The sequence below is a fragment of the Apium graveolens genome, chromosome 9 (assembly GCF_009905375.1).
Source record: "Apium graveolens cultivar Ventura chromosome 9, ASM990537v1, whole genome shotgun sequence".
Classification (NCBI taxonomy): Eukaryota; Viridiplantae; Streptophyta; class Magnoliopsida; order Apiales; family Apiaceae; genus Apium; species Apium graveolens.
Genome location: NC_133655.1, coordinates 223,190,631 through 223,217,334, shown reverse-complemented (window position 1 = coordinate 223,217,334; position 26,704 = coordinate 223,190,631). Strand labels below are relative to the sequence as shown.

The 26,704-nt window shown below is 35.9% G+C and overlaps 2 protein-coding genes and 1 non-coding gene across 4 annotated transcripts; 2 read left to right on the top strand and 1 right to left on the bottom strand.

Moving 5' to 3' along the window:
- Window positions 1–5,655: 5,655 nt before the first annotated feature.
- LOC141688127 (small nucleolar RNA R71) lies at window positions 5,656–5,762 on the top strand. Its single transcript, XR_012561590.1, has one exon. It is a non-coding gene; the product is annotated as a small nucleolar RNA R71 (small nucleolar RNA).
- A 4,704-nt stretch (window positions 5,763–10,466) lies between these two features.
- Window positions 10,467–20,437, top strand: LOC141687535 (uncharacterized). Of its 2 annotated transcripts, XM_074492844.1 has the most exons (6): window positions 10,482–10,622; window positions 10,725–10,825; window positions 17,220–17,586; window positions 18,678–19,195; window positions 19,307–19,370; window positions 19,726–20,437. In XM_074492844.1, the coding sequence occupies exons 3-6, from the start codon at window positions 17,229–17,231 to the stop codon at window positions 20,163–20,165; spliced, it is 1,380 nt and encodes a 459-aa protein (XP_074348945.1). In that variant the 5' UTR covers window positions 10,482–10,622; window positions 10,725–10,825; window positions 17,220–17,228; the 3' UTR covers window positions 20,166–20,437. The 2 variants fall into 2 exon arrangements, with proteins under 2 accessions (XP_074348944.1, XP_074348945.1); XM_074492843.1 differs by having other exon boundaries at window positions 10,467–10,825.
- Window positions 20,438–22,454: 2,017 nt separating this feature from the next.
- Window positions 22,455–24,871, bottom strand: LOC141687309 (FCS-Like Zinc finger 8-like). Its single transcript, XM_074492541.1, has 4 exons — window positions 24,715–24,871; window positions 24,413–24,559; window positions 23,303–24,141; window positions 22,455–22,882 (listed from the first exon to the last, which is right to left on the bottom strand). The coding sequence occupies exons 3-4, from the start codon at window positions 24,088–24,090 to the stop codon at window positions 22,789–22,791; spliced, it is 882 nt and encodes a 293-aa protein (XP_074348642.1). The 5' UTR covers window positions 24,091–24,141; window positions 24,413–24,559; window positions 24,715–24,871; the 3' UTR covers window positions 22,455–22,788.
- Window positions 24,872–26,704: the final 1,833 nt, after the last annotated feature.

Sequence of the window (26,704 nt, the reverse complement as noted above, 5' to 3'; positions counted from 1 at the left end):
AGAGTCTTCTCATTCTAATTCTCCTCCTGGGGCTTCCTTTGTCGTTGCCCAATAACACGGCGAATCGCCTCGGGCTGATAATCAACCGTAAGCCCACGAATAACAGAGTACCCATTCTTGTCGGCCTTGGCATTCGTATAGAACTCGCAAACCACACTCATTAGGACCGCCTCAGGCGACTCACAAAAAGTAATCCACCCTTTCTCTGCAATCATCGGTAATAACTCACCATCCCTCCCCGATGACAACAATCCCCTCTCTTTCAGAATCGGCTTAGTCAGAAGCCCATCATACTCCTCCTCAGCAGCCCTATCCACCAATCGGGGCCTCGCAACATTACCCCTCGAAGAATCAGCAGTAGGAATGGTGCTTCTGCTATCAACAGTTCGAGATCTCTTTGGGGCCATTGAAACTGAGAATAAGTGTTTGAGAGTTGTGTTTTGTGTGTAAGAGAGAGTTTGTAAGTTGAAAGTATATGGGAGTGTATATGGAGAGGTTGTGTGTATATATAGGGTAGGATTTAGGTTTAGAAATTGATTAGGAGTGGGGTTTATGGCTTGTTTGTAGGAGAAAATTTGTGGGTTAATGGGGTTATGGCTATGGAATTGTTTTTGTGTTTTTTTTTGTTTTTTTTATAAGGCTGAATTTTTTTTTCAAACAGTCGAGCTACATGAGGTCGCCTGGAACCAGCAAGTGGGCGCCTCAGTTCCCAAGCGGCCGCCTGGAACTAGCAGGCGGGCGCCCGGTAGGTTCCTGGAAAAAACATTATGCCTTTTTTTTCTGATTTTTTTGGGTTTTTGGATAGAGTACTAACTTCTAAAGGTTCCTATAGTCTCAAATCTTGGGTTGCCTCCCAAGAAGCGCTTCTTTTACGTCATTAGCTTGACGTAGAGTAATGCGATCAAGTTGATAATAAAACGGCACTAACCACTTCCCGGTTTGCCGTGTCCCCATAATAGTGCTTCAATCTCTGACCATTAACCTTGAATGCTTGGCCCGGATCGTTCTCAAAAATTTCCACCTCTCCGTGTGGAAACACAGTTTTGACGATAAATGGTCTAGACCACCTTGATTTCAACTTTCCAGGAAAAAGTCGGAGACGAGAGTTGAATAAAAGAACTTGTTGCCCCGGCACAAATAACTTCGGAGATAACTTTCTGTCGTGCCAACTTTTCACTTTTTCCTTGTACATTTTATTATTTTCGTACGCTTACAGTCGAAATTCATCAAGTTCATTTAACTGAAGCATTCGCTTCTTCCCAACTGCATCTAGATCAAGGTTTAACTTCTTAAGTGCCCAATAAGCCTTATGCTCAAGCTCCGCAGGTAAATGACATCCCTTACCATAGACAAGTTGAAACGGGGACATCCAAGTGGAGTCTTGTATGCTGTTCTATAAGCCCAAACAGCTTCATCGAGCTTCAAAGACCAATCTTTCCTTGACGGATAAACAACTTTCTCTAGAATGCGCTTGATCTCTCTATTAGAAACTTCATCTTGACCATTAGTTTGCGGATGATAGGCAGTAGCAATACGATAATTCACATTGTAGCGTTGCATCATAGAAGTAAACTTACGACTGCAGAAATGCGACACCCCATCACTTATGATAACTCGTGGTGTTCCAAACCTTGTGAATATCTGCTTATGAAGAAAACTCAACACTATCTTTGCATCATTTGTCAGTAGAGTCTTGACTTCTACCCATTTCGAGACATGATTGACTGCCAGAAAGATGTATTGATTATTGCAGGACGAGATAAATGGTCCCATGAAATCGATTCCCCAAACATCATGAAATCGATTCCCCAAACATCGAAGACCTCAACTTCAAGCATCACATTTAAAGGCATCTCATCCTTTCTAGTAAGATTCCCAACTCTTTGGCAACGATCACACCTTAAAATGAACTGATGTACATCCTTAAATAACGTAGGCCAGAAAAAACCTGCTTGAAGAATACGAGCTTATGTCTTTTCACCACCATAATGTCCACCATAAACTATGGAATGACAGTCTCGAAAAATCCCCTTCGTCTCACAGAATGGGATACATCTCCTGATGATCTGGTCAACTCCTTGTCTAAACAAATATGGTTCATCCCACATGTACCACTTCACCTCATGCAGAAACTTCTTCTTTTGAGCCGCATTCATATTAGGAGGCATTATATTGCTGACAAGATAGTTCACAATGTCTGTGAACCATGGTTCTTCCTCCTGAACTGCGAACAACTGCTCATCCAGAAAAGATTTGTTGATCAATGTCTTATCATGTGAAGTAGAATCGGGATTCTCCAGTCTAGAGAGATGGTCAGCTACTTGATTTTCAGTACCTTTTCGATCCTTGATTTCTAACTCAATTCCTGTAGTAAGAGCAACCAACGAATAAGTCTAGGCTTCGAATCCTTCTTTGAGACCAGATAGCGGATGGCAGCGTGATCAGTGAATACTGTCACCTTTGTCCTAAGTATATAAGATCAAATTTTTCAAAACCAAAAACTATAGCCAAGAGGTCCTTCTCAGTAGTGGTGTAGTTCATTTGAGCTCCATTAAGCGTCTTACTAGCATCGTAGACCACATGAAAGAGATTATTCTTGCGCTGCCCAAGAACTGCGCCCACCGCATAATCACTTACATCACACATCATCTCAAAAGGTTCTGTCCAATCAGGTGCCGTAATAACTGGTACAGTTATTAAAATCTTCTTGAGATTCTCGAATGCTGCCAAGCATTCATCATCAAATTTGAAAGGCACATCTTTCTCGAGCAAGTTACACAACGGCTTAGATATCTTAGAGAAGTCCTTGATGAAACACCGATAAAAACCCGCATGACCAAAAAACTACGGATTCCTTTCACAGAAATAGGTGGCGAAAGATTTTCAATGACCCCCACCTTGGCTTTATCCACCTCAAGGCCCTTGCTGGAGACTTTATGCCCAAGAATGATGCATTGTTGCACCATGAAGTGACATTTTTCCCAATTGAGCACCAAATTAGTTTCCACACACCTTTTGAGCACCGAACGGAGATTATTCAAACATTCATCAAATGAATGTCGAAAGAAGGAGAAGTCGTCCATGAACACTTCGACATTATTTCCAATCATATCAGAGAATATTGCCATTATGCATCTCTAAAAAGTGGCAGGTGCACCACATAAGCTAAAAGAAACTCTGCGAAAAGCAAACATGCCAAATGGACAAGTGAAAGTAGTCTTTTCTTGATCTTCTGGTGCAATGCAAATCTGATTGTAACCCGAATAGCCATCCAGAAGACAATAATACTCATGACCAGCCAACCTGCCAAGCATCTGATCAATAAATGGAAGAGGGAAGTGATCCTTCCTCGTGGCTTTGTTTAACTTTCTGTAGTCCATGCATACCCTCCATCCTGTGACTGTTCGAGTGGATATGAGCTCGTTCTTCTCATTTGCTACCACAGTAATACCTCTTTTCGTAGGTACACATTACATGGGGCTCACCCAAGAACTGTCAGAAATAGGATATATGATTCCTGCATCCAGCCACTTTAGAATTTCTTTCTTCACCACTTCTTTCATGATAGGATTCATTCTTCTCTATTGCTCAACAGTTGGCTTGCTACCTTCCTCTAGCAGAATTTTATGCATACAGTACGAAGGGCTGATCCCTTTTATATCTGCTATAGTCCATTCGATGGCCGATTTGAATTCTCTCAAGATCCTCAAGAGCTTGTCCTCCTCACTACCTGAAAGGTCAGATGCAATAATAACAGGCAAAGTAGATGCATCACCTAAAAAATCATACCTCAAATGTTCAGGCAATGGTTTAAGCTCCAAAGTAGGCGCTTCCTCAATAGATGGTTTGAGCTTTCCCTCAGTATTCTTTAGATCAGTATTACCAAGAGATTCAAATGGCATGTCTAGCTTTCGCTTCCAAGGAGAAGCATTTAGATATTGTAGTTGCTCATTGCATTCCTCATCTTCACTGTCAAATTCTCCCAATAAGGCTTTTTCTAAGGCATCAGACCTTAGCACATGAACAAGTTCTGAAGTTACTGCAGAATCAATCAAATCCACCTTGAAGCACTCCTCATCTTCTATAGGGAATTTCATCGCATTGAATAAATTGAATGTTACATCCTGATCTTGCACCCGCATAGTAAGTTCACCTTTTTGCACATCTATCAAGGTACGGCCTGTAGCCAAGAAAGGTCTTCCCAAGATTATGGGAATCTTCTTATCTTCCTCGAAATGCAGAATGACAAAGTCTGCAGGAAAAATGAGCTTATCCATCTTTACTAACACGTCCTCCACGATGCCTCATGGGTATGTAATAGAACGATCAGCCAATTGTAGAGACATATAGGTGGGCTTTGGATCAGGCAAATTCAGCTTTTTGAAGATAGACAATGGCATCAGATTGATGCTTACTCCCAAATCGCAAAGGCACTTGTCGAATGATAACTTGCCAATGGTGCAAGGAATGGTGAAGCTACCTGGATCTTTAAGCTTTGGAGGTAATTTTTGTTGCAGCACAACACTACACTCTTCCATTAGAGCAACAGTATCAAGATCATCCAGTTTCACCTTCCTTGAAAGAATACCTTTAATGAATTTTGCATAACTAGGCATTTGCTCTAGAGCCTCAGCGAAAGGTATGTTGATGTGAAGTTTCTTGAACACCTCCAGAAACTTACCAAATTGCTTATCCAGCTTTTGTTTTTGCAATCTCTTAGGAATAGGTGGTGGAGGATGGAGTTGTTTCTCCCTTGTATTACCCTCAGGCAGAGTGTGTTCAACAATAGTCTTCCTTGGTTCCGCCTCTTTCTCCTTTTGCTTCTCTTCTCCATCTTCAACTTCAGCTTCTCCATCTTTTGCTTTTTCGGCTTCAGCAACTTTTCCAGACCTTAAGGTAATAACTTTGACTTGCTCCTTAGCTTCCTTCCTGCCTGGCACTTTAGTATCGCTAGGAAGTATGCCAGGTTGACGATTGAGCATGGCATTGGCTATTTGACCGATTTGATCCTCCAAGGTCTTGATAGAAACAGCCTGACTTTTGCACAACAGCTTTAGCTCCTCGAAATCAGCACTTGAAGGTGGAGCAGCACCTCCTTGTTGAGGATATGATTGCCTTTGAGCATATTGCTGAGGTTGTTGGAATCCAGGTGGATTAAACTGCTTACTTACAGCTTACTGATATGGTTGCTGAACAGCATTCTGAGTATTGCTCCAGCTGAAATTGGGATGATTTCTGTTATTAGGATGATAAGTAGTTGGCACAGGCTGCTGCGGTCGCTGATAATTGTTTACATACTGAACAGATTCATTAACAAAAGAACATTGATCCGTAGCATGAGAGCCTGCACAAAGCTCACAGACCATAGCTATCTGATTGACTCCATAGTTGGCTAAAGAATCGACCTTCAAATACAGCGCTTGGAGCTGCGCTGCAATAGCTGTAGCTGCATCAACTTCCAGAATGCCTGCTACATTTCCAGGCATCATCCTTTGAGTTGGGTTTTGATGCTCGTTTGCAGCCATAGTTTCAATAAGATTATAGGCCTCAATATAGCTTTTGGCCCACAAGGAGCCTCCAGCTGTTGCATCAAGCATGGGCCGAGATTGGGCCCCCTAACCATTGTAGAACCCAGTGATCACCATCCAGTCAGGCATACCATGATGTGGACACTTTCTCAACATCTCCTTATAGCGCTCCCAAGCTTCGCACATAGATTCTATTGGTTGCTGCGCAAATTGAGTAAGAGCACTCCTCATAGCTGCAGTCTTGGCCATTTGATAGAACTTCACCAGAAACTTTTGCGCAAGATCTTCCCAAGTAGTGATGGACCCAGCTGGTAAAGAATGTAACCAGTCCTTAGCTTTATCCCTCAGAGAGAATGGGAAAAACCTCAGCTTGATAGCCTCATCAGTAACAGCATTATATTTAAAAATACTACAGATCTCGACAAAATTCCTGATATGCATATTGGGATCTTCAGTCACAGCACTTCCGAAAGAAACAGAATTCTGCACCATCTGAATAGTGCCCGACTTGATTTCAAAAGTATTAGCCTGAATAGCCGGATGAATGATGCTTGACTGAATGTCATCAATTTTAAGCCGAGAAAAGTCCATAAGAACTGGATCTGCTGGAACTATACGATCACCCATGATTACCGGTTCTTTCTTTTCACTCTCTTTATCTGAATCTTCAAAATCTATCTTCTCCGGAATATCAAGAACTGAGTCTGTCTCCTCAGCCGTATCTAGAGTCCTCTTGCGAGTGCGAGAACGCATTTGCATAAATGCTCGTTAGAGTACCTGAAACACAACCGAAAACAATAAGTAACAAGTCTTAATCAATGATTCCTAATAACCACTGATGGCAAGTACATAAACTAAACAACTTAACACCGAGTCCCCGGCAGCGGCGCCAAAAACTTGTTAGGCACAAAGCATGCACTAATAATTCACGCAAGTATACGCGTTCACAAGTAATATAGAATAATTTCTAGTTCGTTCCCACAGAGACTCGGACTAATTATGTTTAATTAACACTTACTCACCAATGTATGATTACTTCTCAATGTCAAGACAATAACACTTAAGGTTGATTAGCTAATTAATAACTACGATTAACTATGAGAATTGAACACTTAAATAACACTTAAATTAACAATATTAAACACACATGAGATCATAACTTCATTACTACTTCAATCAATAGTCATTGTTATTATCCTTAGCATGTAACGATGATGATATTAATCGAACAACACAAAACTGATAAAAGCCAACTTTCGTTACACAAATACCATTCTACCAAGCATCCACAATTAAGATAGAAGTTGAATAGCCATCAATTATGTTGAGACCCTATATGTCTACAGAATTTGACAACATAAAGATTTGAGTGCAAGTTATTCATTATGATTACACAAGGCAAGTAAAACGGTTAGAGTTACCCACTAATCATGTACAATACATGAACCTATGCTAGCATGACAAGTTCTAAATCTCAAGATTCATTGTTGCTTCACAAGAGATTAACAAGCTATCTTATATGTTCGCGACGCACATAAGACGAATAAGCACAACCTATACTAGATATCATACAATCATCACATACCAAGGTATTAAACAATTAACTAAAGAAATCCACAGTAAATCCGCTACGACCCCATGATCACGATTAGCCTATGATAGAACTCATCGTCACCATGGGTTCATATGAAAACATGATAATAACATGACAATATAAACTAATAAAATACTTATTAAAACCAGAGTACGTTACAAGAGTATTAAGGTTCAAAGTAAAGAAAACTAGAATCCATTGTTACAACGAATAAAAGAATCACAAGATAACGTACGCTTCCTCTTCTTCGTTGTGGTATGCTAAAACGGTCTTCTTAATCTTCTCTTCTTCCTCCTTTCTTGATTGATACTTGTTCTTTGTTGTTTGTTATTGTGAAACGTCTCTCAAGTAGGTTCACATAAGAGTCCACAAGAAACAGCACAGTTAGAAGCCCAGTAGAATACGAATTAAAAATCCAGAATTAATTTTCTCGACCCTAAGCGGCCGCCCCAGGTCCCAAGCGGGCGCCTGCACCTTCAGGCGGTCGCCCCACATCCCAGGCGGGCGCCTGGACAGTTTCTGGAAAAATTAACTTCTTGCTCCTGATTTTGCTGATTTCTTCGCACAACTCCCCGCAACTGATTCCAAGTACTTCCCTAGGCTTATTTTGATGAAATCCCCCTAAATTCGCAAGTTATACCCTGAAATGCAAAGACACTAGAAAAACGCATCAAATACACAAAATAATTGATTTCAAGACATCAATTCAAGCAATTATAAGACGTTCTAAGTGGTATAAAATACCACTTATCAAAGACTTTGTTGAGGCTGATGTTCCTCTTACAAAGGAAGCGCCTTCAAGGATGATAACCTTGTCAATATTGATGTTCCTCTTAAAAAGGAAGCACCCTCCAAGAATGATAATCTTGTCGAGGTTGACGCTCCTCTTACAAAGAACGCGCCCTCTAAGGATGATAATCTTGTCAAGGTTGCGCTTCCCTTACAGAGGACGCGCCCTCCAAGGATGATAACCTTGTCAAGTTTGACACTCCTCTTACAGAGGACGCACCTTCCAAAAATAAATACCTTATCGAAGAAGATGTTCCTCTTAGAGAGGACACACTCGGGGGGTAGGACGCCCGTAATTGGTTCCGTGGCATCACATAATGCCACGGGCATAAGATAGACAATTTTTTTCTCAAAATCAAGGAAATGACCAAATTCGAGGAGACACTCAACTTCGAGAAAATCCATACGAGAAGATGTTTCCTTGTAAGTTCCATTTACATGAGACACCTCTTTTTTAGAAGAATACACCTGGTCTATGAGGTGGTGCATGTTCACCTCCATTAAACTCAGAATTCACTTATTTTATCAAAAATTTCATGAATTTAGGAAAGACCCTTGTCGAGGTAGAAGCTCCTCTTACAGAGAACGCGCCCTCCAAGAATGAATATCCTTGTCGAGGTAAGACGTTCTTCTTACAGAGAAAACTCCCTCCAAGGATGAATAACCTTGTCGAGGTAAGACGCTGCTCTTAGAGAGGATACCCTCTCCAAAAATGAAGGCCTTGTCGAGGAATACACTCCTCTTATAGAGGATGCACCATCAAAGGATGCTACTTTTATCGAGGAAAACGCCGCTCCTACAAAGAGCACTCCTCCAAAGGTGGGATGATGGTAGAAGACCCTAAAATTTTTGCCTTTGGTTTAAAAGATAGAAGAATTAGAGATTTAATAACGTCCGTGGAGAGATTTACCGCGGAGAAGAAGATCATTACCATGACTCTAGGGAGGTTCCTAATTGCTTTATGAAGATTCCATAAATTCGGGTGAAATACTCCACAATTGCAGAAAATGATGGTGAAAATACAAGATCTGAACACCTAAAGATTTGTAGTGGTGGAAATAGAGTTCTGGAGAAAAAAAAGAAAAGAAAAATAAATTTTCTGAGAATATAGAGTATTTATAGGTAAAATAAGAGGCAAGTTAATGACACTTGTAAGTGTTAAAGGCGATGAAAATCCTAAAGACGCGGCTAATTAAGATTGAGAATGCACCCTCATGAAGGAAGATGCGAAGCACGCACCCTCATGTTATTGTAGGATGACACAAATTTTTGCTTGGATTTAGATATTAGAATTCAAATTTTGTTTTCAACTTCATATGGAATAAGTGAGGTAGTTGTTGTAGCCAAAATTTGGTAAAGGATTATTTCAGGTTAAAATACGGGTCAATCGAGATCAAATTGGGGCAAAATGATGAAGTATTAGGTTTTAGGTTGCAATCCTCATTTGTGAAATACATGCTATGGGTTATTTGAGTGTTGGATTACAATGTAAGGAAAAGTGTGTAGATGCATGGTTTTGGATTCATTTAAATAGTTGACCTTGTTCTTACCCAGGACAAGACAAGGAAGGACAACCTTAGGACAAGCCAAACATGGAGAGAACAGTGAAAATTATTTTCACTAACATATTTGTTATATATACTCTTTGAAGAATTCCCTCCTTGAGTCGGTCAATGAGGGGGTGTCCGTGAAAAGCTTAAAGGCCTCCAGGGGTATGCTTGATTATTGAAGGCCTCCTTCTATATTCAACGGGTGTCCTCATTGGGGATGCGGGGTTAACATTGGTGTGTGCTTTGGGAGTTCTGTTCTTTTATTCAATGGGTGTCCCTAGTACAGAACTTTGGATTCATCCTGCACTATGCACCAAAAAATTTGGGATCACATGTCCTGCTATCGGGTAGATTATCCTCATTCGGGGTATAGGGACGCGTCCGACCTTTGGGGTGAACCGCGGCTATACATCCGTTCGTAAATTAAGGGAGATAACTGTAATGAAGTGTTATTTATGTGTAGAGACATGCACTATCCGTGAAATCCTACGATTACGAACGAGCGTTAGACCTTCGCGGTTATGCCTCATAATTGGACATTTCTAAAGCTAGCGGAAGACGGAGTCTGAAAGGACTCCTACCGAGTCTTGGAGTGAGAAGTCTAAACCCATTAGATATCTTGTCCCCCAAATCTACATCAGGCTTGATCTCTAAGTCAGACTTGATCCCTATATAAAGAGTATGTAGCCACATTGAAAGAGGTTGGAAGTTGAGAGCGAAAAAGGACCACACTAACCCTAATAAATCTCGGCGATCAATTAACACACAAACACTAAACACCTTATTTTTATTTTTGCGGTGAATAACTACCATCGTAGATCTTATTTCCGGCATAAAATCTCAAACTTTGTTGTTATCGTATTCCTCCGTCAAACGGTATGGAAGCCCAATTATTAAAAAAAGAACCCGTCAATAATTTTTTTTATTTTTTAATTAATCTCCCAGATTTAGTTAATCCGCCCGATTCAAAATTAATTTAATTACAACTTTAAAAGCCCTACAAAAAAATTGATGCATTTCTCCTGAAGGTCCCCTTAGTTCGAACATCATATAATCTACAAGTGTTATGTTCCATATGGCACCTGAAGACTTGCCGCTAGTCACCATTCTCTTTGTTGTTGTCTGATCAATCTTTTCTAGGGTTTTGTGAGACATACCTTTGTATATCTCATTTCTCAGTTACCTCCCTTATATATATATCTATATCTCTACACATCTATACATTTTTTGACTGAAAACACAATTCATTTTCGTATCTTTTAGTTTTCTTGTTATTCAGGTTCTTCGATTTGATACACACATATCCAGGAGGATTGAGGCGCGCTCTTCTCTCTGCCAGGACACTGGTTTATCGATTATATCAGGTATTTACTCTGTAAACATTTTTTTTGGTAATTAATTACACACGTCAGGAGTCGAATTCTTGACAACCAGTGCACCAACCCTTTGTTGGCCTATTTCGTAAACATTACTATTTTTATTCCTGATTTTTATGTTTTGACCATTCTTTGATAAAGAAAATTCTGTTGGTAAGACCTTGTACCTGTTTTTAGGAGAATTATTGTGTAATATGGTATTCGAGGGTTTAGGAGGGGTTCTCGGGTTTGAAACCCGAAAACCTTTAGGAGAACTATTGTGTAATATGGTATTCGAGGGTTTAGGGGGGTTATCGGGTTTGAAACCCGGGACCCTATGTTCTCAAAAAATTACATTGTACAAGATGATTGCATTTTGCTTGAATAGATGGTCTTTTAGTGATTCACTATCCACTTCAATCTAAAAGCAGAGTTCAAGCACGGGAGAATGTTAAGCATATGTAATACCTTTAAGCATTTACTAGTACCATATCGGTTTTAGAGGCTTAACCAGGGGCGGCTCTTGACTTTTTTGGGCATTTGACTTTTTGGGCATGTTTGTTTCATGGTATTAAATATAGAATATGATCATAATTCCGTAAATTTTCCAATCCTAGGTTTGTTTTGTGAAAGCTTATTTTAAATCAATTCAAGGATTATAATACTTTGAATAATCCTATCACATATTTGTTTTGTTGTAGGAAGAAAAAGATTATAATCCTCCCTAAAACTTGGTTGGAGGAGTATTTATCTACTCGAACAAGTCTTTTTTTTTTAAAGATTATAATCTTGTCACTGCATTCCCATGTAAAACAAACAAAAAACTAGAAAATTGAAAGGATAATAGTCCAATCCCATGACTATTCCTTAAAACAAACAGTTTTTACTAGTTTTTTTAGAAAAAAGCTGTGTTGCAACACATGACCTATATGAATTGAACTCAGTGTGAGGCCACTTGAGCCAATTGGCTAGAATAAATGTTAGGAAAATGATCATGGCTAAATGAAGAAATAAAAGCTTAAATGTGGTGGAAAATTAATTTGTATTTAATTTATTTTATCATTTATGAATAGCGGTTACTCTAGTAAATGTGGTATGCTACTTCTATGATTAGTTTCCTTTACTTAAAATATAATATAGGAAGATCATTGATTGGGCTACAATAAATATATTACTAGCTTATTGGTATATAGCTTTTCGAAGTATGGGGTGATAATTAACTTTTTTTAAGAATAATATTAAATAATGTGGATGTTTTTTGTGAATAAAGTATCTTCTTACTCCTTTCCTATGAAGAATATAAGTAAAGGTAAAGGCTTCCTACATCTTACATCTTACACTCTTTAGATCTTGCCTTGTGAGCTGAAATATACATCTTACCGCTTTAGACCTCTCTTTTATGAGCCGGATATACATGGTACCCTGCCTAGACTTAAATTTATGAGCAAATACAGTCAATACTTTCCAATTAAAGTTATGTTCTAAACGATAACTCCTTTATGAGGTTACCATGGAACATGATATTCCATTTAATTAGCATAATAATATATTTATTCGAATATAATACATATGTATATAGTCTACAAAATAATGCTTCCAAATAATCCTTTTTATATACCCAATTAATGATGTTTGGTTTTGTGAAGCACTGATGCCTCATCCTTGTTTGTTTCGTCAAATTTGTTGTTACACAGGAAACTTTAACTTTACTACTCTAGGTTCTTAGGTAATTAAAGTATTTGTGTATGGTTTATTGCTATGCAAATTAAAGTTTAAGTAGTCAATTTTGGTAAGTAGTTAATGTTTTAATATTGGATAGGTTGTGGTGACCTTGGAGGATTTTGATAACTAATTTCCCATGTTTAGCATTGTTATCACGAAGACGACTAGTCGACGACCCGAAGGTACTCAGGAGCTGAGAGTCTCGAAACCCGACTTATCGTCGACTAGTTGACGTGAAGGTCGACCAAAAGTCTCGTAACCCGACTTGGGGTCTTCATAATAATAATTGTGGTGCACTGTGGATATTTTGAACTTACTATTCTATTACTTTTGATTTAAATTATAAAACTAACATGTTCAATAATATTATATATTAAATCAAGTAATTATATGTATAATGAACATTTTGTTGACTTTTTGCGACTAGTCGGGCGACTTATCGACTAGTCTTCACGAAGGTACTCGGGCGTCGAGGGTCGACTTGGCGCCGTGATAACCTTGATGTTTAGGGATAACTACAAAAACCTTGGAACTTGGATTTTCTTTTTCCGAACTTAAAATACAACAAATTAAACACTGTAACTTATTTTGAATGCAAGGAATTTCAAGTTAAATAGCTAAGTTACTTATAAACAAAAGAGGTCTAGATTACCGACTGAGTGTGAAATGATATAAAAGATTACATTCACTCAAGCCAACTTATCGTAATTGCTAATTTTTGGAATAGCCAACTTTCCCGTTTCCGATGTGTTTATTGCAAATGTGAGTACAACCGTGCCATTTTAATTTGTGTGTGCACTGTGGTAATTTCCTTGATTTCTTTTACCTTTTTTTCATTATTTTCGCAATCTCAATTGTCACTCAATACATGTACATGTATTTGATGCGTGTATATATGTTGAAATAATCTTCATTCCTAGTTTTTATATACCTACTTTATTGGTTAGTTATTAATTCAATTTCTAAGAGGTGAATCATATAAAAAAATTACTGAACTTTAAGGATTTTGGGAATGACTCTTACAAAGTCAATAATATTTTAGATGACTTATAAAGAGATTTATTAGGACGACTTTAAGTGATTTTAATTAATAACTGTTGCCTTTTGTTAATTTGAGAGTATGATAATCTATGTTAGTATATATTTTTATGCATATAAAAAAAAATTGATATTCATTTTCATAAACAACGTTTTCGGTAAAAAAGAATTATACATGTAGTTTATTCCTAATATTAGAAAAAAAAGTATACTTCTTAGCAAACCAATTTTATTTTGCAAGTACCCTTGTAATAATAAAGTTCATGGTTTTCTCCAAAATTGTCATCATTGCCTGTTATTATTATTAGCATCATTAAGATTTGATGTGAGAATATATGTTATCTATCATACATCAATCTTTATACCAAATCATAAATTACAAAGTACTAAATTTATGAAGAATTTTTAAGTAACATACAAATAAATATCTTTTTATTCACTTAATAAATTAATAGATAATAAAAATAATAGCGATATACAAATTTGTAGACCTCGAGATTTTTTCTTGGTTAATGATGTAGTTATAATTTTAGGGAAAAAAGTAAAAGCCATTTTCTTAAAAACTCCCGGGAAATTATCAAAAACATTACTCCCTCCGTCCCACGTTATGTGACCAGATGACTTTTTCACGCATTTCGATGTGTTTATACTTTTATATAGAACAAAAAATTGAAAATATATTATTTACAAGTATCTCTTCTGAGCACATCGAGATGCGTGAAAAAGTCAAACAGTCACATAAAATGGAATAAAGTGAGTACTTTTTATGTTTTTTGTAATTTTACTATCTTATTAAAATATTTGCAATATAACTTTTTTCGTTTTTGTAGAAAAATAATTAAAATTGTTTTTGGTCGCATAAAGGGCTTTTGATTTAACTGGTGCAACCAAATGCAATTTCTTTTTTCGTTTTTCTGGAAAATTATTGAAATTGTTTTTGGTCGCATAAAGGGTGCATTTGATTTAATCGGTGCAATTTGTTAAGCAATTTATCATGCAACCAAAGATGATTATATTACTAAATTTAAAGTTGCATTTCTGGTTGATTTTGGTTAATATCAGTTGCAAATATGGTTGCAAAGTTGAAAACCGTATTTTTTGCAAATTCTTTTCAAGAAAATGGTATTTTTGTTAAAAAAATTATAAAATTATATTTTTGCAAAACACAATATTTTTGCAACAAAATTTATATCTTTAGGTATTTTTGAAAAAGCTCCATTTTACTTTTTGGATATCAACGATGGCAGATTGTTTAAATGTCGAGATCTAGAATCCCTCCATGCTATTTCTTATGAGAACTATCATTTTTGCTTCTCTGATAAAGTTTAGTTAACCAAAATAATCTTGAACAGTCTTCAAAATGGATGACCGATGCCCCGGAATAATTATGTTAGATTCATAAGCGTAGTTGTAGTTTATACTGATCTAAAAGTATCATGGAAATTATATAAGGAGTGTAAACCGATTGATTTCTGAAATATTTGGTGGTTTGTTTGGGAACATGGAATTTATTTGAAATCTTGTATTTGGTACAAATGACATATTTCGATATTCAAAACTGGGTTTGGATTTGATTAAATTCTAACTCATTATGTAAAAGCATAAATTTGAGAATTTGATATGACAACTCATTTCATGACATTTGAAATACATCATAATGAAATTTCATGTTTACAGACACAATCTTGTATCAATTTGGAATATACTTGTTTTGCGAGGTTTTTGTCCTTGTGCAAATATGTTTTTTCCATCCCTTGGGATGGCCAGACATATATCGCAATATTATACTGACGTGTGACAAGAGGGCTGTAATTCGGGCAGAGCGAGCTAAGTTTTGAACTAGGCGGAATTCCAGTCAAGGTTAATAGAGCCGAGCTGGCTCGTGTAACTAAATGAGTTGCTCGAACTTGACTCGTTTAATTTCACGAGTCGAGCCTAAATTTTACACTTAATCGAGCCTAAATCTCTACACGAACTCGATTCGTTTAATTTCACGAATTGAGTCGAGTCGGCTCGTTACGAGCCGGAATCTCTACCCAAACTCGGCTCGTTTAACTAAAAGAGCCGAGTCGAGCACACTTAAGCCAGTTCGAGCCAGGTGAGCTCGCGAGCTGCCCGACTCGAATTACAGTCCTAGTCGGCAGAATCAGTTGCCAACTTGCTATGGGATAGTCCGTGTCTATTCAATCAACCAGTGAACAATGGACACATCTAGACTCGACAATTTTCGACACGACAATTTTCGACACGACACGACTTACACGACACGAAAATTTAGTATTTGTGTTGCCTTTTTAGTACACGACACGAAAGTATACGAACACGAAAGTACACGGTCGAGATTTAGTGTCGGTTTTGTGTTTACCCTTTGAATACACGACAAGACACGAAATACATGACATAAATAAATATTAAATTAAATATTAATATTCATAATGAATATATGTATATGTATAATAAATATATGCATATTTATTTTAAAATAATACTTGATTTTATAATATTATATATAAATATGGTCTAAATATACATGTTTCATATATTTTGTAATTTCTTTACCAAAAACTCTTATATTTTTATTTATTTAAATTTTATATAATTTTTCATTTTTACATGAAAACACGACACGAAACGACATGAAACGAAAGTACACGAACACGACATTACACGAATCCTAAATGGGTGGGTTTTGGGTTTGGCATCCAAGTACACGAAAATACATGACACGAATGATTTGAGAGTTCTACTTATGTTGTTTTGTCCTTTGTATAGTTCTTTGAGCAATTTGATCCACCCATCTGATTCCCTCTTAAATTAACCTGCTACTTGTTAGATATATATTTTTCTAATGTGGTATTTTGCCCTGAAAATATGTATAAATTTTGTAAATATAGTCATTTAATTCAATGATGTTTATTATAATTTTAAGTTTAAATATTGAATTTATGTCTATTCAGAAATCAAAATTTATTTAATAATAAATTATTAAAATATATTAAGTAGTTAATACGAGAAAAACAATCGCCTCCGCAAGCTCGACTTTCGAGCTTCGTCGACTTTATTGGTTGATCCTGTGATTGATCAGCGGACAGCGGTTATGACCTAAGGTATATAATCTGCAATTTTCATAAATTATAGTAAAATTAAGGCAGTAATTAATTTAATGTTGTGTTGATGGTTTTGGATACACAATATATTTAGGTGTGATGATATTTATATATTTAGGTGTGATGATATTGTATCTGTTTGGTTATATATTATATATTCATGTTTGATGATTCATATGCTTACTTGAGGATATTGTATCTGTTTGGTTATATGTATCAGGTGTATGTGTGTGTTTGTGTTTAGTTGTTGACTATATAGTAATTTATTGTGCTGGACCTGTGGACTACTGGATAAAATGTCCGGTGCCCGGTTTACTTGTACAGCCGAATTGCTGTTAACTCATTGTGTTGTCTATAGTAACTGTTACGGCTTCTATGAATTTCACTTCTTTTAACCGAAATTACTGGATTAATTGAATTATATCCCATATTAATCAAGTTTTTGTTCTGATGTTACTACATGTTACATGCCTGCTTACCTTGCACCTGACTGGTGATGATGTTTGAAGCTAATTGTTTGCTCTATCTGTTGGCAGATAAAAGATATGGAGATCGACAATGGTGAAAATAATGGAGGCGCTCCCGAGATAACCAAAAATGAATTCCATCTATATCCAGTTTCTGCTCAAGCATCTGGTGAAGGTTTACCATATGCTCCTGTAGATTGGCCTGAACCTGGTGATAAGTGGCGCTGGAAGGTGGGCAAGAGAGTAAGATCTAATGGTTATTATATGGATAGATACCTTTATCTTCCAAAACGTCTTCAGGCTCAGCGTAAGGGAAGAACTTTTGCAAGCAAGCTTTCAGTTGAACAATATCTTCAATCTAACGGAGCTGATGTTAAGGCATTTTTCAATTCATTCAGTTGGCATATTCCTTCAGGAGATCTACCTGCAAAAAAAGGTTTGCTTTAGCTTCTTACATCAGCATCTTCTAGAGTGCGTTAATGTAGTATTTATACTGGATATTAGCACTGGATTTGAGGAGATGAGTGGTTAGGTGCAGTTTATTACTTCACTGTTATTTATATTTGCCAAAGCCATCTCATCCTCTCTTTTTTTTGCTAATTTCATTGCCATTGTTGTGCTCCAAACTTTTTAAGTTTCGTTCTGCCAGTGTAGAAGTTTACTTCCATGAATGTTAATGCAATGTCTTAGGTTCCACTCTTCACTTCTTTTTATAATTTTAATTTTTTCTTGCCTGATAATTGTTGCCACTAGGGCATTCAGTTGATGAGTTTTTTTAGTTTACTTTCATAAAATAAAGAACCAATCAGCTATAGAGGATTCCTGTACGGCTGTACCTTACAAAAGAATTATACAGATAGAGCGGTCCTAATGAATCATATGCAGGGGTATTTTCTTAGAAATCTATATCAGGTTCATTATCTATCAGCTACTTTAAGGTATACGTGATGACGGAAATATGATAGGCTATCTAAAATTTTGTTTGAAAAAAAAGCATGCTGCAAGTCTGCTGATCAAGAATTTTAATTAAATAATAAATAGTTTATAAAGGTATTTATTAGATCCAAATCCAGTATCTGCAATTCAATTTGTAGATGAAGTAGTTTTTAAACAACTGTATAAAAATAGCATGATTGGACCATAGATGACACTCGGAATGTCAATGTATACATATACAGGGCTGAAAATTCTTATAGGAATTGATGCTTTACTTCACGAGATGACTTCTATGTGCAGGAGACGATTTCCTTGAGCATTATTTTAATTTGCTAAGATTGTTTTATTTTAATAATTTCCCGATAAAAATTAAATATCAGCACTAACTATGATTTACATTGGAGGCACTAAGTGTGGGGAAAAACACAAGCCCCTTTAATTAAGTTATCACAATAGTGGAGTTTCTATTGAAGACATTTAGTACTACTTGAATAGAGTTGTGTGCACAACTTTATTCTGCACACCCCCAAAGGCTTAACATATAAAACCTTTACATGTAGAGGTACTGAAAATGGTTTTTTTGCTGTACAGAAGAACATTCAGGGTCAGAATTGCAAGCTGGGATTGGGTGTTGCAAGGCTGGTAATAAATTATGTGTCAGCATAGTTGAAGCCGAGGAGACTTTATCTGGATCTATTTCTTGCGACATGTGTTGCAGTGAACCTGGCTTTTGTCGGGAGTGTTGTTGTATACTATGTAGTAAGTTCATAGATTCGGCAAATGGAGGCTATGATCTTATTAGATGTGAAGCAGTTATAGATGAGGGTGTTATTTGTGGCCATATAGCACATATTAGATGTGCTCTTCGATCCTACATGGCTGGAACGGTTGGAGGAAGCATTGGCTTGGACGCAGAGTATTACTGTCGGCGCTGTGATACAAAGACCGATCTTCTTACACATGTTAAGAAGCTTTTACAAATTTGTGAATCTATTGAATCTCAGGATGAAACTGTGAAAATTCTTAACTTGGGGGCTTGTGTTTTGCGTGGTTCACAAAGACTTGCTGCAAAGAAACTGTTGTATCGTATTGAATTGGTAATGGGAAAGGTATAAAGCTGATTTTGCAGTGAAAACTAGTTCTTAATAGTCTAGAAGAAGTTTATCCTTGGTATTTTATTTTCTGACTCAGCAGCATGACCAAATTTGTATGTGCGTCAGCTTAGAAGCGGGACTTGTCTAGAAGATGTGTGGAAAGTGGAAGATAGTTCAGCTGTTGATCCAGGTACTTCCTTGACCCTTTTTTTGTTTCTTTCATTGAGAGTTTAAGATATTCTAGTTCTATCAGAAGATTACAATTTTTTTTTGGGTGGCGAGGTGGGGTTGGGAGGTAGAAGTGGGATTTGTAAACTGTTCTTCCATACATCGTCTACTCAATTCTTTGGTTCATAAAATTTTGTATGTTGTTCTGGCATTGAAATAACTTTCCTCAATTTTTAAGATACAAGTTGGCAGAAGTCCATGTGTTGTGTAAGGCACTCGGTTTGATGCTATAAACGATCTGCAATCTTAATTAGTACAGTCCTCTTGATTATAAGATTCTAGAATTGCAGTATGATTTCGTTACATGTTTGTAACAGGAAATTTGACAGGTGATGCAAATACTGCATCTGAATCTTCAATAGACAAAGAACCTCAGAGTAGAGCAGCCTCACCTCCAAAAGTATCCGAAAGTTTTGATCCTCTGATAGAGTCTCTAAAACTTGAGGCTCGAGTTGATGAGATTCTCGGGGGCTTGAGAGAGTCTCAAGAATTAGAATACAATATTGCACGGGAGAGGCTTTACGAGCATAAAAATTATCTTCTGAGTCTGTATCAACAGCTTAATAAAGAAAAGGCTGAACTTGTCCGACATGCAGCTTATAATGCTGATCGAGATGCATTATCTAAACTTGTTCTGAATAGGGTTGATCAGATAAAAGGGGAGGTCTTTAAACTTAAGGAGATGGAAGAAGTGACCAAGGGTTTTGCAAGAACTTCCAAAAAAATTTTGGAGGAACATTTTGATCTACATCCCTGACGTGGATAATTTTGCAAGTTGCTCAGCATCTGTCATGATGCTGCTATTTTTCCAATATCCATATAACGATTCGTGCAATTCTGTGAACTTGTGGGTGCTCTGTGACAGCACTGCTGTTGTGCCAAAATTTTGTTTGTTATGACATTGTACTGTATGTACAATGATTTTAGGTTTTCACATTGTTGATGAATTTTATATGGTGTCGCATGATTTACCGTGACACAATTTTCTGCCCTCAAGCAATGGATAGTTTAAACCTTTTACAGACTCAACGATAACAGTCCTAGAGTAAAATTTGCTTGTAGTTTATATTTCCTATTCAATTACTACCTAGTAAATTTTTCTGGCCATATTTGAATAAATGTACCTTCAAACAAATCATTCCTAATCTACGTACATTCTTGTTTGGACTTTTCAAACTTTTTGGTAATGTGTGTGAAGGTGAGTAGATCCGAAAAGGGGAATTCAAATGTGGTCATCGAGTGAAGCGAGTCGTGTTGATGTATTAGAGGGTCGTACTGTAATATATGGAATGAGGCTTTTACTGCCTTGGAGTATGAAGGGTTTGTCTTTAAAATTTAGGCACTCGGGTTATTGACAGTTGATCAAGATCAATCTGTACATGTGATGATATGCAAGCACCTGCATAACGCATTTGTGAAATGTGCTACACTCGAAACTCTCTTTAATTTTTAACTCATGTCTCACACAAGTCGTAAATTTGCCAAGGAAGCAGAACTGATCTAAATATGAAAAAGGTGGTGGACTATTAGGTGGTTGCATCATGTATAAAGAAACGCGACTAATCCCCACCATGTTATGTACTCTGAAGGTTTTCACTTGTGAGTTGAAGTAGCTGGTAGAGGTCTGTACTTTACACAGCCAACTCGAAGGAGGATGACCGTATATGTAGCCCACTGCTAACGGATTAATTGTGTATGTATATGTTTTTTTTTCAATCCGAAATAGGAACAAGACTACGACAAATATATAGGTCAGTTAAAACGAAATAACTGAATATGTTTCATTTCTTTTTTCCAATCCTAAACAAGAACAAGACTTACTATAAAATAGTTTAATACTCATTTTGCATAATAATACTACTCCCTCCGTCTCATTGATTTGTATACAAATCGTTTGGGAGGTTAAGAAAATGTGTAATGAGAAAAAATAATAATAGTGGGTAAAGTGGTAGGTTCAATCAAATATTTAATATATATAGTGAGTATAGTTGAAGAAATAAGTGGATGTAAATGGATAGAGTTAATTTTTATATTTTAAAATTTTACTATTTTGGGTAAGATTTGGAATGTATAGAATTGAGCTAAATATCAAAAAAAAGGAAAGCTTATAGAAATGAATGGGAAAGAGGAGTATAATTTATACAACAATTATAATGACTAGCTAAGCTTAAATGAACTTTTCAAATTTATTTAAACTTGTAAGATAAAACGAACAGGTTCGGCAAGACTGCAACATCACTATCTTAGTTGGTTAAAGGGAAACCTTATAATTATGTTAGGTCACTTTGTTTTGCTTTATACCTAATGGCTAATATTTATCAACATCTATAATTCTTCTGTTTCACCAGAAAGGCTCATCAACCCATTCCCTAGATGATTTCACTACATTATTCTTCCAGCATGTGGGTTAAAGTTAGACTAATGAGTAGAGAACCTTAAGCAAATGGTCCCAATTTGTGTGCTGCTTCTATCTTCAATTGTTAGTTGTTGAAAGTTGCAGCCCAAGCAAGGTCCCCCATATTTGTTTCCTCATATGCAGCATATATTTGTGGACCATGGGAAGATTAGAGGTTTAATGACTTCCTGGATTTGGAGAACCAAACTTCTACAAGCTTCTGTACATTACTTGTATTCTCATCAAAGTATAAAATAAATCATACAGGGAAATGAAATATGTCAAGTTGATTCAACTTCTCAAGCTGGGAAAAATCATTTTCATCATCAATATCTCAATATTAACCAAACATGTGCCTGATCATTACATGCATGGCTTCAAGTTTAGCATATATAATCACTGCCCCAATGATATTCTGCTTAGATTGTGTTGAATCATACCTTTAAATTGTTAATTGTCTTTTGCTAGTCAGAGGTGGCTAGAGGCGTAAGCTGACTATTAGTTTTACTCGAAGCACATATGGGCTTTAGGCAAGTCACAAGTACATTGACAAATTTCATGGTTTCGAACTTTGTGTTTGTACAATGAAAGAGTCGTTGGAAGAGGGTGGCGAAGCTCCATGTTCCGTTTGCCTGTAGCTAGATCCTCTGAAACACAAATCGGCTATGCACATTATAATTGTCAAAATATCATTGTTCCAGAAAATCCCAGATTAAACTAGGCAACTAGCAGCAGTCATCAACAACATATTTGACAACAAAGTAACCATTACTCGCTTAGTTACTACCTTCAACAAAATTCAGTACATTACAATGTAGATTATACATCAATCCAAATATACAATTATTACTTGCTTGCAAACATGTTTGTCAAAAACCTCACTTCTACTAAGTTGATCCACATCTGGAATTTCAAAGATCCACATATAGAAAATTGATATAGTATCACCCTTGAAGCTTATTGAAGAAAATTCCGGGATTAGGGATTATGTTCCGTACAAATCATCACCCTGTTCACTACCTTCATCTGATATTATTTCCTTGTAGCGACATTCGCTGCTGCAGAAGGCTTTCTCACCCCTAAGAGCACAAGTTAAATAGTAGTATCAGTTTGATACTTAATTAACAACATACAGATGAAAAGTTTGCACTACTTTAGAAATGCATTACAATTTACATGTAGGAAGCCCATCTATTATTGATCTCTTTTTAAGCCAGCTTTTGAACTCTTAACCAAGTTCAAGATCAAAATAACGTAAAATAAAAAGGCTTCTAGTCCTACCAGTCCATGGAATATCGTCAGATAACAGGCTTAAAAATTAAGAATGTTGAGCCAATTCTAAGATCAACATGTAAATTTTAAAAGTAGGTCAATCTCAAATGCGATTAGTATAGTTTATATCTGTAAGTAAAAATTGCTTCCAACTGAATCTAGTCGAGGATGTATAAAAAAATTTAGCCTGTAGTTTTTATATGAAGCATTTGAAAATTGAAACTAACCTGTACATGTAAATGTCTTTCCCTTGCCCAATATTTTTATTGCAGTTGTAACAAAAACTTAAAAAGCTCTCAGAGGGATATCGCAATGACTTTTCAGTGTCAGGGCCATTTTCTTTCTTCGAGGATGCAGAGAATCCAACAATTCCACAACAGTTCTCAATTATACAATCATCAAATATGTGAGTGGTTTTCGGGTTAAGTCCATGAGTAATCACACAAGTATAGTCCTCTGAAAGCTCCATCTCACCAGCAGAGAGAATATGTGGCAGAGTAGAACTCTCCAATCCAGAATTCAAATAGCTAAAAGGAGATTTGTTTGATGAATACGGAGATGATAATGGCGATAAGGATCCCAACTGAGAAGTCCTAGTTTTGATACCAAAATCTCTAGGAGACGGTGGATAATCAGAATTAGGGGAAACAACAGACTTAGGCAGGTTAGGAACCTGAATCTTTAACTGTGATCCAAACAATACCACTCGGCTTTCGATTTTTGATAAACTTGTGTCTGTAGTTTCATCGACAAGAGCATCAATTAGGCCAAGACCAACCCCTTTGGAATCCAATTTATCCCACTTAGTTCTACTTTGAGGTTTCGAGATTCTTGGGCTGTTACTATTACTATTAGAGCAAAAAGGAGTTTTTATAGTAGAAAATGGTTTGCTATCAAGAACTGAAGTAGGACTCATTATAGATTCTGTGTCAGTATAACCCTTTGAGGCAATTCCGGTAAAAAACCTAGGAGAATTGAAGATAGATGTGGATGATTTTTTGTATGTATCTGCCATTACAACTTCCTGGATTATGGTTATATTAAGTATCCACTTCAGCAAAAAAACCTATATAAAAATTGCAACTTATAAGGTTCTACAACTTCATATCAGTGTCAGACCAAACATATCACACACACACAACATTTGTAGGTGGGGGGGGGGCGAGAGAGAGAGAGGGAGGGAGGGAGGGAGAGGGGGGGAGAGAGAGAGAGAGAGAGAGAGAGAGAGAGAGAGAGAGAACGAGGGAGAGGGAGAGGGAGAGAGAGAGAGAGAGAGAGAGAGAGAGAGAGAGAGAGAGCGAGAGAGAGAGAGAGCGAGAGAGAGAGAGAGAGAGCACCTGAACTGTTTGAAAACTGCCATTGATTACAGGTTGGGAGAGATGAACATCCAACAAGTTCCAGTGCAATCTTTTGGGTACTACCTCAACATAATAAAGGCATTGAATTCTTGGAAACCCACAACGCTCAACAACATGGTCTAATATCTACCGGTTAAAAAAGAAATTATTATCAAGAATCATTAAGTTGTGTACATACAAATACAAATAAAGGGTGATTAATAATCATTCAAGGCCATTTGAATAGATTAGTACTACAACAAGCTAGAAGCCAAGAAAACAAGTAAAGCTTCAAATTTTACCCAGCTTTTCTCTTTATTTCTTTTTCTACTTTTAGCAGTCTTTGAATTAATGCTTCTGCTGCAATTATGATCCCCAAAGATTCACAAATAGTGCCCTTATGTAAAGACAATACAAAATAATTAAAAGGGGCACGGCAGAAAATGAAGCTAAATAACAAAAAGAGACCCCAGAGGCCTATATTCACTTTAAAAAAATATAAAATATGGGGGTGAATCATGAATGTGATATAAAAAAAAAATACATTAACTTCCCGGGTGATAAAAAAACTGCCATGAAATTACATGAGAAAGTGGTAAAAGTGGATATAAAAGTTTCAATGTGTGAGAACTGCAATAACTCTCTCTGCTGCTTCTCACTGGGGCACTGGTCTCCTGCAATATATATTTCATATATATAGACACCCGTGTGTATACAGAAATTGTGTGCGAGGAAATTGTTTCTATGGAACTATTTGCTTCAGTTATTATTTGATGTTCTATTTCCTTTATTTCCTCACATTTGTTTGAGTCGACTTCAATTATATGTATTTGATTTTTTATTGCTCCAGTATTTATTTCTGTTATGACTTCTTTGGCAAATATTCCATTAAATATTATTGTTTTTATTCTTAATTTATCTGATTTATAACACGGTAATTTTATTAAATCTAATTTTCTACTGGTCATATTCATTGATCTAACTAATTTTATAGGGTTTTGTTCTCTTCTAAAACTTAATCTAGATTCTTCCAATATTGGTTTAATTCTTTGTGTTGTAATTATTTGTCTATTACTAAAGTCTATTGTAAATTTTTCTGGGATTGTTATTTGAGATTCTTCTTTATGTTCAATTTTTTCTAATATATCATTGTATAATTTTGGTACTATTATTCCTAATTCCGTTTGTTTCTTTACATGATGGTTTCCAGTCATAGCATAAACTATTTTAGTTTCTATACTAGTTACTTTACTGCCCTTTTGCATTTTTATTCCATCTAATTTATAATATAATGTTAAAGATATTTCTTTATTTTCATCTCTTAATGATATGCTAAAATCATGTTGTATTATAAATTTTAATTTCTGATATATCAAGTTTCCTTTTACTACTGCTATTAATTAATCTTGTATATTTCCTATTATTCTATCATCTAGTACATATATCTGTATAGGAGTATCAATATTTTCTGAAAATATGTTTTTATTGTAAATTCTATTGCTCCAAAATAAATATTTTTTAGTTTATTTGCTTCCTTTTGTTTTAATTTGGATAGTTCTCTTTTTATCAAACCATCTGTTATTAAATTTATTTTTGCTTTTCCATTTATCGTATCTATATCTATTATATTTTCATGTTTTTGAGCTATATATCTAACTTCTTTATTTCTTTCAAAATATGAAGCTTTGAATATCTTTTTTATTGTTAGTTCTTCTGTTTCACTTTGAATTTGATTATATATATCCGGTTTAAAACTTAGAGTTTGTGATGTTCCTTCTTCGTATTCATCCATTTGATAATATACATCTTGTTTTTCACTTGATTTTTCTGATGACATTTTTTCGATCTGTATTATTATCCAGTTATATTACTTGATAAAATTATTCTCTTAAGTCCTTGTATTCTTAGTTTATTATTTCTAAATGTTATTATCATATTTCCAAGTTGTTGATAACATCTTATTATTTAATCCCTATTTTCTGTTGTCCAATCAATTTTATTTTTTCTTTCATGCAATTTATCTAGTTCTATTTCTAATTTTTCTTGATTTTTTATTAAGAGTTTTATTTTTCTATTATTTCTAGTTATTGCATTTGGATCTATCCAATTCATTTTTTAATTTTTTGCCTTAAATCATTTATTAATTTATATTATTCAGTTAATACTTCTTTTAAGTCTTTTATTTGAATTTCTAAATTAGTTTCTTTAATAAATTTTTCTCGTTTTATTAAAAGATTTTCTTCTTCAAGTCTTCTAATTTTTTCATCTCTTTCTTCCATCATTATTCGTAAC

Bases quoted from the DNA above. Each gene is read 5' to 3' on its own strand.
- LOC141687535 (XM_074492843.1), top strand. From the start codon at position 17,229: ATGGAGATCGACAATGGTGAAAATAATGGAGGCGCTCCCGAGATAACC. The intron at 19,196-19,306 runs GTATAAAGCTGA...TATGTGCGTCAG, and splicing joins TTGAATTGGTAATGGGAAAG to CTTAGAAGCGGGACTTGTCT. The intron at 19,371-19,725 runs GTACTTCCTTGA...TGTTTGTAACAG, and splicing joins TAGTTCAGCTGTTGATCCAG to GAAATTTGACAGGTGATGCA.
- LOC141687309 (XM_074492541.1), bottom strand. From the start codon at position 24,090: ATGGCAGATACATACAAAAAATCATCCACATCTATCTTCAATTCTCCT. The intron at 22,883-23,302 runs GTTAGTTTCAAT...TTGTGCTCTTAG, and splicing joins AAAGACATTTACATGTACAG to GGGTGAGAAAGCCTTCTGCA.